Below are 16,567 nucleotides of genomic sequence, written 5' to 3'. Positions count from 1 at the left end.
AATGAGTGATCAGCAGCTGCGTCACATGAGCAGCAATGTGGTGGTGGGGTGCCATCTTGCATGAATATTGTGCAATCCACACATTGAGGCTGCTGACAGGACAGGCACGGACACTTACACGGACAGGCGCGTGGGGTGTGTCATAACCCAGTTCCAACAAAATATCGATAAATCTTTTTCTGAAACACACAGGCAAAGAAAAAGGCGGTTCTGAAAGTCAACCACAACCAGAAACTCAGCTACTGAAAGCAGCACAGAATTTCAGTTTCACAAGTTAGGAATATTCCACTTTTATGTAGGGTTGGGGTATGATACACCCCACGTGCCTTCCCGCGGGTTAATGTCTGGAACTTCCTGATAGCTTTTAACACAGTCACCATTCTGATAGAAAACCTTCATTAGCAGGGCACGATACTTCTTTGTCACAATCATGATGAAGCACTCAGGTTAAGTGTTATGTGTCCCACTAGTGCACTGCATTTTTATCATTTATATACAAAAGTTTTTCATATCGCAATTTCATTTTTCATATATACAAAAGTTTTTCATACTGCTTGCGAGCGAAGCTGCAAGTAATGGGGCCCACAGGTGTTACCTCTTTGAAGAATAGATCGATGACAAAGGCTGCCATTATTCTGTGCCACACAGTGATCTTTTCAGACTGAAGAAGTAATAGCTGTAGTGGGAATGGAATCTCGATCGCCCATATCCTGCAATTTTGTGTGTTTACAGAACCTTGCAATTGGAAATGGGATTCGTCAGACCACAGAATGTTCCATGATTTTCTGCAGGCCATATATGGCCCATGGGTCAGGGCGGAAGGCGCACAAAGAAAAGTTACTAGAACGGGCGCGTGGTGTCACATACCCCAATATTTTAAATACAATAAAAATAGTATTATTTAGTTTTAAAACTTTTTTTTTTTCCCCTCGTGTATTATAAATAAGTGAATAATAATTGGGTTTCAAAAAATTAATTTCCGAAATAATCTTAGAGTTAAAATTAAGATAAATGAAAATAATAAACATCATGCCTCTAAGTTTCATTGCATCTTTAATACACCATGCTTTTTTTATTTCTTCACAATTTGAACAAAATACATTCATGTGTTCTTGGCACAGAATGTTTTCACATTTTAAACATTGCATTCTCATGTTCTTCTGTCCTTGGCACGAGGGCAAAAAATTTAACACATCTTTCATACTTAGTTGTTTCTGAATCTGAATATACTTTCATGTTGCGTTTTTCTCTTCCTGACACCAGTTGTTACATTATTTTCTTCCTTCACATTCGTACGGGGTTCGTGTAGATTTGGAGTGAATAACGACGACACTTGATAAAGTATCGAAACACACTTTATTTGCCAGCATTATCAGGACAGCTCCAAAACACGTTTTACAGTCGTCGAAGATCTACTATAAATATGCTGACACGATCAGTGACACAGCCTTCAGGTTATCAGGCTATCAAGGTGGAGACAGCTTCCTGCAAAGCAGCCGACTCTGCTTTCCGGAGTACAGCTCCCGACTCTGCTCGGTCGTTCTCGGAAATCCACGTACTCTCGAAACTCTCTACGCTACAACTCACGATGCACTCGACGACACACGAGCACGGCTCCTGACTCTTTAGTTCAGTCTTTCCCGGAGCTCAACGCGCTCTCTCGACGATACACTAACAGACTCCTTCGGTGAAATCGACGACCCACTTGCCACTCGGCTGTCAACTCGATCGACTCTGCAGGGATTGACTCGTTAGGCGAGGCACACACACTCTCTTATTGATGAAGCACACTTACTGACTGCGGACCAGCAGGATTTATATAGCTTTCGGCTTGTGTTTGGGAACATTATGGACTAAACCGGTAAAAATTCGTTCCAGAAGGTTCTCCAAACGTCCATGGTATATCACCAATTTTGTCGCCAAATGGGGGATTTCTCATCAAATGTGGCACTCCTGCTCTCCTTGCAATTTTATGGCAACCCTAAAACTGCTTTGCGGGGAAGCCATCTCACCACGCCTTTACATTTCGTAACAATATTATATTGTATTTTTTTCATTTCTGAGTATTAATTATTACATTGCTGTGCAATAAGAAAATATGGTTTTGTTTTATAATATAAATATTAAATTTAACAGAATCTCATTACTATGTACAAGAAACATTTTGATTTTATATTGACAACAATACTTACTACTTTTTATGAAAGATTTTCTCAAGACTGCATGAATTTCTTATGTGATGACTTTCAAATTTATAAATTTTATTTATGGATTATATCATGCACTACTTTAATATCTTGGCTCTACTTTTATGTTCACCCTAATATCACCAAATGTGACGATATGTGTTCTGTGCTGGTTTTTGGCGTGACTACGTGTTGTATGGCAACCCTGTTGACATTGAAAAATCTTTTGCTGGAGTAATTTAATTGCTCGTTGGTTCGTGTTTTGAAATGGCGTATGTTGCAATGAAGGAAGTGGTGAGAAGATTTCAGTCGGGTGTTTTAGATTGTGTGCAGAGAAAATTTAGTATTAAAAGATACGATGTTGGAGTTGTTAACGAGTCTGCTCTGTGTCTGAGAAGATAGGTGGGGAAGTTGATGAACGTGGTGGAAGTTGATTAATTAAAGTGGTGGAAGTTGATGAAACGAATTTCCGCAAAAGAAAATATCATCCTGTTGAGGGGCAGTGGGTATTTAGAGGTATAGAAAGAGGGTCTGGGAGATTATTTTTAGTGGCTGTGCATGATAGAAGTAGGGAAACACTGATGCAATGTATTAAAGAGTGGATTGAGCCTGGTACAACCATTTTTTCAAATGGATGGTAATCTTACAAGGATTTAGGAAAAGAAGATTTTGAACATTTATTTGTGAACCATAGTATTAATTTTCTGGATAGTGTGTCTGGCTGTTCGATAAAGTATTCATTCATGGTAAATGCATTTTATTTTATTCTTGTTCTTATTTTGTAGAATTTTAAGTTCAGTGTTTTTTTTAGTATGAATTTCTGTCATTATTGTTTTTTTTTTTTTTTTTGAATTGTTTGAAATTTATTTTAGTTTATTTTGTTGATTAGTGCTTAGTGCCTAGATTGTGCAATTCGTAGATGTTTTTTAAAGTTGAAACAGAATGCAGTGTACATGGTATTCCTTGAAATTTATTGTTGTTATGTTAATTTATTAAAGTGAGGTGTGCGTAGCTCATGAATTGACTGTAATCCAAATGCATTTCCCTGTGTCTGATGCATTTTTTGGGGGTCAAACTGACATGCAATCTGTCAAAAGAAATGATTTTTCCCATAGTAGAAATACATAAGCAATTTTCTAGATAATACATTTAATAGATTTTGCATTTGTTCCAAGTTAAACATAGAAGAAAAATACTCACGCATTGCAGTATGGCTGTTTATTATAGCCCTTATATGTTTTCATATTGAGTGTCATCCCACATTCTTGACACTTAAAGCACTGTTTATGCCACAACTGGAAAAAAAAATATAATGATAATAAGTTAATACACATAGTAAGCATAAAAAAATTATTAAATATTTTTAATAAAGCCTCCAAAAAATTTTGTCAAACACAAAAGTTTCCATTCAAAATACACAAATTATGTATCAATACAAAGCTGATCATATTGAACTTATGGATTGATTTCAGAAATTTCATCAGAGATAACCCACATCATGACAGTTTACATGATTTATTATCATTATACCACATTTCTTAGCATATTTTCCCTCCTCGCCTTTTAGCGCTAAATCCTGAAAATTTTAAAAATATTGACATAATTTTCCATTTCTTCTACTGTATAGTTTTTACCTCTGAGAACTAGTTTATTTTTATTCCCTTAATTTTCTATATTTTTATTTGTTTTTTAAATTTATTTGTAATATGATTATCAGCATAAAGGTCAGAATTCAACACTTTCCATTACTTAATTCTTATTACTGAAGCTTGACAGCACGTGATTACAGGATTATGAATTCGACCTGCAAGAAATACTAAATTTATGGCATTATTATGGAAATCATAATTATGGCAAGATCAATCTAAAGGCGGACTTGCAGTGTTTTGACATTCAGGACTATTTTTTGTTATTCTATAAACAAAACTACAAGTTAGAAATTCAATAACAAAGACACTAGAAGACAATACGCATGACAAGTTAAAGAAGAAATAATCTCAACAAGAAATAAGAACTTAAAAAGCAGCAATGAAAGGTAATTGAGGAAGAAACGTCTTTGAAAGAAGAAAACAAAAAAGACCCTACTTTTCGGATCCATGAAATTTGTACAAACTAGGGAAAGACAAAAACTTTTTGCATTATGATATCACCTTGATAAACTAATACCAAGCTACAGCCATAACATTTTTTAATGGCAATGCCATTAAAAATGTTACGGCCACTTAGCAACTTTAGAAACATTCTAAAACTTAGCCACCCAGAAATCACACTGCACAAATTCTGAATAAAACAAATCCAGTAAGTCTTAAATAGAGTGGCAAAGAAAAGATAGAAGAAAATGCCCCTTAAAGACAGTTACCTATTTCTGTGGAGGGAGGAAATATCCAATAATAACATTTTCCTCATCATATCTATTTATGCCATCTGCTCGCCCTTCGTACAGTAAAATTAAATTTTCCTGTATTTTATTTATTCAATATTGTGTTTATCTTTTTTGTTTCAGATTTACTGGTTTCCAATGATTGGGGTCATTCACATAGGCACATAGCACTGTTGTAAAGTTTAAATGAGAATCATGTATTGTCCAGGAATGAATTACTTCATTTTATTACTTTTTAGTAATAAAACATATGGAGAGTCCTGATTCTGAGTTTCACTTCGGCACTGACAGCAATCTGTCGAATCATTATTATTTTTTGCATTTATCCCTGCCTGCCTATCAACACACTGCAGCTTGAGAAATGACTCGCACAGGTGATATCTAAATATTTTTTTTTATATGTGATTGAATACCAAAGAGTATGGTAACCTTTTATATTGACATTATCCTTGGCAATGATTACAAACTTCAGCTAACTCTGCTGCAAAGTATTGAGTGTGTTGACAAAGTGAAAATTAACAGAGATTTCGTAACTTTTCCGTTTTGCTGCAGGCGATAAAATCGCCAGTAATGGTACAACTGATGCCAAACGGAATATCCTCACTGGTAACCTTTTACGCCTCATTTTCAAAACAATTCGCAGCTATTTCTTATCATATTGATTGTTTCTTTCAATACTCGCATATAATTACATAACATTTTTACCAGATAGTTCAATTTTATGCCCTAAGGACATTTGCGGTAATTAAATCAATTAAGATGCAATCACGAGGCTCACCTGAAGCTAAAATACAGAAAAGGCTAGGTCAAGGGTTAAATTCATTAATTCTAATGAGAATGCACTAGCGAAGTAAAGCACTGCAGTTTTACACAATTTCGAAGTAAGCTATTCGTATAAATTGAAATAATTCTTGCATTTAAACTTGTATTCCAAATTAAGATTTAACTCGAAATTAATGTAGATAATTATTGAGAGAATTAGATTTTTGTAGTGTAGTTTACGTGACATGAGATCACTTGGGGTCACGTGACATGAACCGGCGAATCAGGATGTTGAACCATGAAAGCATAGTAAATTCTTAATTTGTCTTTTTACAAATTTGTGTTTATTTATTGGCCTTTTTTACAAAATTTTAAACAATATTAAAATGAAAAAAAAAAAAATTCTAAATAAAAAATTCTTAGAATTAACAGTTGTTAACATTTTTTATGTGTATACTGTATGTTGTTGCCAATAAAGTCTGCTTGGTGAGATTTGTGCCGCCGAAACGGAAAAAGTACAGAGATTTCTTTCCATACGGGGAATTTTTTTTTAATGTTTTGTAAATAATACACATAGACCAAAAGATCTGGGCCATTAGAATTGAGAATAACTGATTTATTTTTCCCAATTTCTGGTCGAGGACCGATGCTAGAGGTGGCACAGTCATACTGGGGAGCAGAATTTAGGAAAGGCAAAGGGAGGCACTTGGGAGTGCTATTTTGGAACCACAAAATGTTTATACAGTCAAAAGTCGTTAATTCGGACACCCATAATCCGGACCTCAAAGCTAAAATCTTTCTGCGCATGCGCCGCATTGACGCATGCGCATAGACGTTTTACTTGTGCGCCCAAGACATTTACGACTGCGCATATGCGTCTGCGCAAGTGCAGAATACGTTTTCGCCTGCGCATTTAATGTATAATGGACGGTATAAGCTAAAATTATCTATTTCAGTTAATGTTGATGATTGTGTTGTTCCTTAATCTTCAAATTGGATCCGGCTTATTATTTTTTGCAGACTGTAAGAGCAATTTTCTAAAAGTAAGCTTGAACTTTCGATTATGTCAAATAGAATTTCCGATGCTGGAGCTCCCAAAGGATCTAGAAAACGAAAGTATGTTTCGATGTCCATCAAACAAAAAACGAATTGCTACAAAAAATGGATAAAGGCATATTCTTTGTTTATCTAAGCGTTCCGAAATCTGTTTATCAATTTCACACTGCTCTGCGGGGGGGGGGAGGCGCGCAATGAACTGGAAGTTGATTTGTCAACACTATCGTTATCTTCAGAGCAGATGTTTTTATTTTATTCGGCTTATAATTCCTTACTAAATGTAGTATTTAATTTCGATGTACTCGGTCTTTGATATGATTTAAATCAAATTCCTCGTCATTATAAATATCACGAATACAAATCAAATAGTTTTCTGGTTGCAATTTTCTAATTTCGGCTATGCGTAAGGTATGCTTTACGCATCCGCGCGTTGAAAGAAATGTTTAATAAAGTAAACAAATAAATAATAGGCTTCTTTTTTGGTAAATTTTGATACCCTTTAGATCATAATTGCTCATTATTTTATAAATTACGGTTTCATATTTTTAATTTTATAATTTCTGCATGCCATCTTACCAGATTTAAACTGATGATCTATAATCCGGAAAAATCGATAATCCGGAATCGCCGAAGTCCCGACGAGTCCGGATTAAAGACTTTTGACTGTATAAATGAATAAGCCTTAACTATACATGGGAGTTCATTTATTCCAGACTCAGATAAGCCTTAAGCATGGGTAGGAAATACTTGTAAATATAATAAATAACTAATTCAGACTTAACTTCATCAGCATGCGATAGAACCAAGACAAAATTTAACAGAATAACATGTCTAAAGCCCCGTTCACATGCAACGCTCCTTCGCACAGCTGCCGTTAGCAAGGGGAGAAAAAGGAGACATGAAAGAGTTTCGTCTTTAGGACCCGTTCAGAAGACCACCGTCTTCCTTCCCCTTTACACCTAAAGCCTCTGTGAACCATCACGTCTCCGAATTGGCAGATTTCTAATACTGTTTGCACATTTTTAACGTGGTTTACTGTTATTAATTTTGTAATCTGTACTTTCGCAACTGGTACCTGAACTTTCGTAGTGGTTCCTGAAAAATATATGCTTTTTAATTATTATTATTATTTTATAAGCTGTTATTTAGTTCACTCTTGGTGCTTGTCGCTATGGTTAAAAGATGGTAATGGATTTTTAAACTGCTTCCCGATAAAATATAGAACTCAAACTTTGTACATACACTGCTTGTGAATGTGGTGTCACGCTTTTGATTTTTAGAGGATTAGATTTTTTTCAAATTTAAAGTTGAAACGACTTTTGCAAATATTAACAAATAAACTGAGAATCTCAGAGTATTATAGTTTGCACCATAACACACTGTGGAAGAAAAAAAATTAAATGAAATTTTTGGCGTAATTTAAAAAAAAAAAAAAAAAATATTTTGGGAGAATTTTTGAAAATCGTTCATATTTTTAGACTTTTTGACGCCCATTAATTTTAAAATTTCATATCTAAAAATATATCGGTTACAGACTTCCGACATTTTCACAGCTTATAAAACAAACTTTCGCATTTAAAAAAAAATGATAAAGGAAATTAATCGGATGATTTTTTTTTTACTTTTTTGAAAGATATGCAATAAAGCAGAATGGGGAATATTGGTTCTTCTTGGGCATCAATTCGAAACATTGGTTTCAAAGTAATAATCTCATTATACCACACTATTTTATGACATTATTTATGCTATATAAGTTGTTATTATTACCAGTTGTTAGTTCAGCGTGAGATTAGAGATATTTCTGAGTAAACTTTCTCTTAAGATGCGTTTTGCATTCCGTTGTGTTTAACGTTCTTATTAGATTGAAGCATAACTACTGATTATACTTAGTAATATTCTAAACACTTGTACGAGTATTTCTGTGGAAAATTCCAGAACTTTGAAGTGTTTATGATGATAAAATAAATTTAATTAAGCTATCGTCGGATTTGAGTGAAATGACAATCATTTACGAACTATTATCAATCTATTACAAACCCGTACGCACGCAACAATATTATAATTAATTAATGTATTAAAGTAGTTTTGAACGTGTTTTACAAAACAAAAACAGGTAAATAAGAATTCTGCTTGCGTTTTATGAGTTTTTGCAATTTTTCTAGCCACATAAGGTTTTAAAAAAAGGTTTGTATTTTATGTTTATATTTACCAATTGAATAAATAGCACTAGGTTTGATTTATATACATATGTGTGTATCGAAATTCAGTAATAAAATTTTAAAGATTTGAAATGATTAAATATCTATTTAGACAGTTTGTATTCTTTAAACTGCAAATGCAAACTGAGAAACCTTTTGCACTTTTTTCAATAAATCCTTTTACTTAAAGTCCTAAAACATATACAGGTATGGACTAAATTTTTTATTATTTTTACTGCTTATATAAAATTATATACTTTATAGAAACAAGGATGGGTTTTGCAAAATACTGAAAGGAAAAAATTATTTGAAATGAAAATGTGACTGAGATCATATTTGTTTTAAAGATTTTAGATAAAAGTGTATTTTCTCCCCTCAGAAACTAATTCATTAATTGCAAAATCATTCCTTGGAAGTTATTAAGAACACTCTAATAAATAGAATAAAAAACTGGGGGAGACATTGAAAATTGTAGGAGAAGAAAGACATTTTAATTGTAAAATTTTTCTTCAAAAATTTAAATTAAAAAAATACTAGCAAAAACGCTTTTTCAGCTTAAAATTATTTTGTCTCACAAAACTATTTAATAATATTCATAAAAAGTAGATGAAAATGCTTAAATTTTTTTTAAAAAAATCATTCAAAAGATACTGAGTCCCTTTTCGCGTTGAAGCCTATATGCATTTGTCTTAACTTTAGCTTTAATTTGAACGATATTTCTAGAATACCTAGCATCAGATAACCTTGTCTGTATTTGTCTATAATTTCCGTATCTTGTACAGTTCTATCTAATTTTTGGGGGATGCTATCACATCCCCAGACATTTATCAGCGCGATTATTTCGCTGACAGTCCAGCGAGCAGTAACTAAAATTAAGTGAATCGCGCAGTATGGTACAGGAAATCTCCCCATTTGCCCTGCTTCCGAGAGGTAAGGAACATTCAACCAAGTTCTACCTCCAATTCGGCGAGGCAGTTAATGCTTGTCCCATGTGAACGGGACACGTTGGAAGAACCGGTTTTCGCTACCGGTCGAATCTGCTCTTGTGAACGGGGCTTAAGTCACCAGTCTCATGATAGCCCATAGCATGCAGCAGATGCTAGTTTTATGATCTTAGCCATGAATTTGAAGGTTTTCAGGTATTGTGGACAAAAAGTGAAATTTTCCAATTAATGGAATTTTTAAAAGAAAAGAGGAGAAGTGGTAATAAATGAAGATGATATAACAGAAGTTTTTCATTGCGATGACAATGCTCCAATAATTCAACTAATGGCAAAATCTTTACATCCAGATCAAGTGAAATTTGTAGTATGGTTCTAAATCCAGAAATATCACTGCCGATAGCGAAGAAAATGACACAGAGGTTGTTAACATTTGGCTACATTTGAAATATCAGTATGTCATGCATTTGTTTGGACAAAATGCACATGATGTTCTGATACGTCTTTAACCCATTAGCCGCTGGTGTTGTGTTGACGCTACGGTCAAAATAAATGCATATATAAATATAACTACCTAAGATATTTTATACCAGCAGATGATTTTGTGTAGGGAATATTACGAAGACTATTTTTGTAAAAAAATATTTGCCTTCAACAATCATTTTGTTTATAATAATTAATCTCCTATTTTAAGCAAAATTTTCGACTGAGTATTTTTGCTGAAAATATTTAATGAAAGAATCGCCCTCTTTACGAGTGATCTATTTTTAGTCAAAGTCACCGTTTATCAGAACATTACATCAGTCAGATGTTTATATTTATGTTGGGAAGGAAGGTAAAACAGGTGTTGCGTTGACACAACATCAGTATGAAATGGGTAGTCAATCTCCTTTTTCACTCATTCCTTTCGATGTTCTGGTTGTTTAAAAATGCCTAGAACGAGGTATCTTACATTAGAAGAAGCCCTTCAAAGATTTTTGATGAAGAAACAGATGATGATAATGTTAATAATAACCAGAATGAAACTGATAATGTTAATACAGTCAAAAGTCGTTAATCCGGACTCGTCGGGACTTCGGCGATTCCGGATTATCGATTTTTCCGGATTATAGATCATCAGTTTAAATCTGGTAAGATGGCATGCAGAAATTACAAAATTAAAAATATGAAACCGTAATTTATGAAATAAAGAACAATTATGATCTAAAGAGTATAAAAATTTACAATAAGAAAAAGCTTAATATTTATTTGTTTACTTTATTAAACATTTCTTTCAATGTAAGTTGCTTCGTTTCATGTGATAATACTTTCTCTTTAATTCTATTAAACAGACATAATTTAGTTACGAAGTTACGCTGTTCAAGTCCTATAATTGCTGTGTTGAGAATACCGACTAATTTGTCAATCGAAATGTTTTCGTTTTCAATAACCTCTGGGTCACTTTCTTCACTATGGGAAGCGAATTATAATGACGAGGAACTTGATTTAAATCATATCAAAGACGGAACAGATTTCGGATTTCAAAACACACTTTCGCTTTGTAGATACAAATTACATATTAGTAAATATATATCGGAAATTCTATTTGACATAATCTTTCTAATCTATCATAATCTAATAATGATGTTTCTGCCCCTCTGCCGCAGAGCAGCGTGAAATTGATAAACAGATTTCGGATTTCAAAACATACTTTCGCGTCTGCAAAAAATAATAAGCCGGATCCATTTCGAAGATTAAGGAACAACGCAATCTGCAACATTAACTGAATTAGATAACTTTAGCTTAGCGTATAACTCCGTTACACATTAAACGCGCATGCGCACAAACATATTCGCAGCCGTAAGGGTCTTACGCGCTCTCGTAAACGCCTGCGCGCATGCGTGAACGCGACGCATGCGCAGAAAGTTTGTAGCTTTGAGGTCCGGATTATAGATCATTCCGGATTATGGGTGTCCGAATTAACGACTTTTGACTGTAATAACCAGAATGAAACTGATATTGTTGTTGTTCCCCCAGAAATAGCAGAGGCTAGTGACGAAGAAGAAAAGAATGGCAACGTTTTAAATAATGATAATGATATTTTACCAAATGATACTGCTGGGGAAGTTGAAATTCACGTAAGAAGTAAGTTTCAGCCTTCTACAAGCATTTATAGTCATACTAAAAAGTTTAAAAAGCAGAAAACTGAAAACTTGAAATGGATAAGAAAGGAACCCTCAGTTATGCCTCAGGAAGAAAATAAAGAAAGAGATAGAAGAGAAACTATAAAAGACAAAATACAAGGTAAAACTGCTGGAGAGATATTCGATTTTCTTTTTTGTATAGACATTTACTCTCTTCTCATTGAACAGACAAATTTATACGTTCAGCAAAAAAATCTCCCAGAATTTATTGCATCTGAAAACTATATGGGAAAAATTATTGGAATATTATTGAGATATTATATATACGGGATATTATTCTTTACCTCAAGGAAATTTCTGGTCCTATTGTACGAGAATGGATATCACGTTGGTAGTACAGGAATACGAAGCAGAATTTGCATTTAGCTGACAAAAGTCAAATTGACAATACTGATAAATTAGATAAGGTGAGACCGTATCTAAACTTACTAAATATCACGACTTTCTGCTACTGGAAATAGAAAGTGTCTTTTAGATTTCAGACGCGAGATTGCATAATTCCTTTTGCAAACTCCTATTGAGAGTGTAGAATTAGCCAGAAATAGATCAGCAACAGGAAGACCTAGTAAATTCAGCATTCAAAACCATTGAATGCAGATGGTAGACATTTTATCGGAAAGTCCGCTGACAATAAAAGACTTTGTTGTAAAGATTACCATAGCCAGACTTGTTTATAGATGCAAAGTATGTAATGTAGCTTTACATCATGATTGTAATCAAGCTTTTCATGCTTGAATCTTTCAAATGAAATAATCTGTATTTGTAAAAGAAATACAATGTATATTTTAATATTAAATTAATTACAAGTAAAGTGATTTGTAGATTTATAAAACGTTATACAGCTAAAAACTAATCCAGCGCTCCACTCAAAAGAAACGTCACACGAGTACAATCCTACTCACTAAACATCCGTAGTCTTATTCCGCTGACATTGCACGAACGCAACACTCACTTTTTCCACAGGTAAGAGAATTTTTTTTTATTTTCAATGTAAATTTATGTTATAAATGCTTAATTTAATATTTGTTATTATTTTCATGAGAAAAGAAACATTCCTTGTAGTTTTGGCGGTTAATGGGTTAAAACTGAGACAAGATTTAGCTAGTTCATTCTGGCTTATTTCAAAGTAATGTGTATCTGTTGCAACAGAACAAATAATTTCAGATGTTTGGTGATCCTTGTTTGGGATACACAACCCCATAATGACAGAAATAGAGACTATATCAAAGTGATAATGACAGTTTTAATGAAGTAATGATCTTGAATTCGATGAAGAATTTTATAATGATCTTTTAAATGATAAAGGGGAATTTCAAAATGAAAATGATGAAGAATATATCGAAGTAGAAAGCAATAATTATTAAGAAAAAGAAAATGTACCTGATGTAAAATGGTTTTCTGAAGTACCTGGAATCAAATCAAATATATTCAAGGGATGTGGATCAAAAGGATTCTTGATTGATTGATCATCAATTAAGAATCATTACAAAATTCTTCATCAGATTTAAGATCACTACTTCAATTAAAACTGTCATTAACACTTTGATAAAATATATTCTCTATTTCTGTCATTATGCGTTTGTGTATCCCAAAGAACGTTCACCAAACTTCTGAAATTTATTTGCCCTGTTGCAACAGATACACATTACTTTGAAATAAACCAGAATAAACTAGTTAAATCTCGTCTCAGTTTCAATGACTTATCGGAACGTCATGTGTATCTTTCCCCAACAAACGATACGTCAAATGTAGCCAAAGGGTTAAATATGCTCCAAGTGCAAAACAATTTTCACATAATGTGTATCCAAAGGGTAAATAAAGAAAAAAATATATTAATAATTTAATTGGAATTCTCAGTTGCCCAACAAATGTATGACGTACCGACACGTCAAAAGTAGCCAAAGGGTTAAATATGCTCCAGGTGCAAAACAATTTTTACATAATGTGTAATAAAGAAAAAAAATGATTAATAATTTAATTGGAATTCTCAGAGCGGGAATTTCAGGACTTGAACAATGGAACTTTGTAACAGAATAAAACATTACGTCTATCTATAGAATTAAACATAAAGTATTAGCAAAAAAAAAAAAAAAAAAAAAGTAAACAACTTACATTGAAATGTTAAACAAAGCAAACAAATATATATTGAGCTATTTTGAGTATGTGTGTAAATTTTAATCCCCTTAAGGTCATATATGCTTCTTCCTGTTTTTCATAAATCACTGTTTCATATTTTTAATTTTATAATTCCTATATGTCATCTTACTAGATTTAAACTGATGATCTAATATCCAGAAAAATCCCAAATCTGGAACTGTTGAAGTCCTGATGAGCCTGGACCTTTGTATTATATTATTTTGGGTACTTTCTGATTGTCCCTACTCCCATAAAATGTCACCAACTCATAGGCAAAACAAGATTGTTCAACTATCTTTATAGCTGACAGATACAGTTATATTTATGAATAACAATAAAAAGGAGTATTTTATACGAAATGAAATTTTATGAAAGGAAAAAAAAATTCGATATAACCAGTATTTGCATTTTTACAACTTATATATATTGACCAGCAACTACTTTCAAAATTCTTCAAAATTTTGTTAGCCACCAAATAAGTTCTTTATCCACTTCAGCAGGCATCATGATTAGTTATGCCTGTTGTTATTACAAACGTACAACATAAACTATGTCAAACGCATGGAAATTTAACAAAATATTGAAACCAAAAGGTGGAAAGGGTTCCATACAGTCATAAAGTACAATATTTTTCCTCTATAAAACATCTAAGGAAGCAATGCAAGAACTATGAGAGATGATACAGAAGAACTAGGACAGCTTTCTCGAATTTCGATTTCATCAGTTCTTTAAATATGAGTTCATATACTGAATTTACAATTCATTTTTTCTAATGAGCCCTTATAACTGTAATAATAAATAAAATGCTACATCTTGTCCTAGTGTTATAATTTTATACTACAGAATATGCTCACAGAACACTTAAAAATTTAATCACTAAGGACATCGCCAATTTACTAACTAAAAATTTCACTACTTTTCCATTATCAGTCCCCATGGTTTCTGACACCTGTTAACAAAGAAAAGCCCAACAAATGCAGAGACCCAATCAGTGCCATCAGGTGACCAAACAACTTGTACGTATGTGTTCAATTTAATGCATTTGTGTTTTTTTAGTCAAAAAAATCCCACCAAAAAATGGAAAAAAAATCCAAAATTCCATTACTAAATATGATTTTGCAATTTTTATTTTAAGCAGATTTAGATTTTTAATTCACTGTGAATAACAAAGTAACGCATGTAACTGCATATTGATAATGATGGCAATGAATATTGATAGCAAAACGCATATAAAGAATTTTAAAAAAAGGTGTTTGCTATCAAAATTTTGATGAATTTAAATACTTGTTACATAACTGTGAGAACTACAAATTAGCAACATTATTTCATACTAGATTTAGAAATGGGAAAATTTACAATTCTTGACATAAAAGAAAATTTTGAAGTTTCTAAATATGTATTTTAAAAACTTCAAAATTGTAGTTAAAAAATTCATCAAACTGCTATTTTACCCATAAGATCCAATACCTGAGAATTTACCGGCTTTAAAATATTAAGACTTTATTTGATATCTGATATTGAATATCTCAATATGATATTGATGAGATTTTTTTCAGAAAATTGTCACTTTATCTAAATATAAATTTCATAATTGTATCTAAATTATAAAAACACTTTGCTCCAAAATAACTGATTTCTCTATACAATCAATGATCTTATCAAAGATAACATAGATCATTACTTTGCATATTTCTTCAATCAGATTAAGACATTTAGAGAATTAAATGGAAATGAAAATACACGTTGCTATAAAATTATCTTAAATTTAAACGAGATACCGTTACTATAAAAGCATATTTAATTATTGTTAAATAAAACTTCAAATTTTTCAAATGTTTGTTTATAAGGGTCTTTAAATCTCCGCGCAACCTTCACAATGAGCAGTACAAAGTTAATCGAGACAAATCATACCAGATTACTGAACTAATTACTAATATGTCAAGCACGATTTGGGAGGCTAATAAATTAATGCATGTCCATTCGATTATCGACAATATTGAAAAGCGATCGGTTTAATTGAACGTTATATCCGGCATAACACTTTACAAGCAACATTCAACAAATTTCACTGCAACTATATTTTGATTAAGATTACCATATTAAAATAGGATGATTCTAAAGCATTCCCTTACATGGGTAACACCTATTATCAACTACTTAAAAATCTAGGACAAATATCAAGTTTCTGAATAAACCACATAACTTAGCTAAGCCTAAATAATGATTCATATTACCTTGTCAAGGCATTTAAGTTCTTCCAACGGATAAACAGTTTTTTCACAACGCGAACATCGCTTTGCATTCATTGTTTATCACGTAATGCGAGTAAGAATACAAAAAATCCGAGAAATTAAGTGCGAAATACGCGAGAGCATCCACCGCGCCGGACTCTCCTACGAAAAGCCCGTCCTATACTGGTATTTTAAAAAAACTATCTCTGTCGTCTGAAAACTTGCGAATGCCGCACGCCACCGCCCATGGTTGTTTTGTTTTCTAACTTCAATAGGTACATTCAATTTTGATCATTACTGTCATTATAAAACTTTATTAAAATGATGTTATGTTATTTTCTGAAATATAATAGACAAAATTAATGCAATACTAAATATTAAAATATTTAATAGTCCGAGAAGTGACAGTGCGCATGCTCAGTAATCATTCCGCCTACGAAAGAAAGAATAACAGAAGCGAAAAATGGAAAGTACGTTTTTTTCCGTCTCTTTCT

At 32.7% G+C, this 16,567-nt stretch overlaps 1 protein-coding gene across 4 annotated transcripts in view; it reads right to left on the bottom strand.

The window, feature by feature from the left end:
* Positions 1 to 16,304, bottom strand: part of LOC118200016 (LIM and SH3 domain protein F42H10.3-like) — an 87,509-nt gene extending 71,205 nt beyond the window's left edge. The window contains exons 1-2 of one of the 4 annotated variants that reach the window (XM_085824696.1): positions 16,077 to 16,304; positions 3,387 to 3,481 (exon numbers count right to left, since the gene is read on the bottom strand). In XM_085824696.1, coding sequence (XP_085680822.1) covers positions 3,387 to 3,481; positions 16,077 to 16,148 — 167 coding nt within the window. In that variant the 5' untranslated portion in view covers positions 16,149 to 16,304. The remainder of the gene's footprint in view (positions 1 to 3,386; positions 3,482 to 16,076) is intronic. The other 3 variants (XM_085824695.1, XM_085824697.1, XM_085824694.1) reach the window with 3 other exon arrangements.
* Between the last annotated feature and the right edge of the window lie 263 nt (positions 16,305 to 16,567).

The sequence above is a fragment of the Stegodyphus dumicola genome, chromosome 10 (assembly GCF_044657685.1).
Source record: "Stegodyphus dumicola isolate Sdum_Otavi_A_Nest chromosome 10, ASM4465768v1".
Lineage (NCBI taxonomy): Eukaryota > Metazoa > Arthropoda > Arachnida > Araneae > Eresidae > Stegodyphus > Stegodyphus dumicola.
This window is presented reverse-complemented; position numbering and strand designations above follow the sequence as displayed.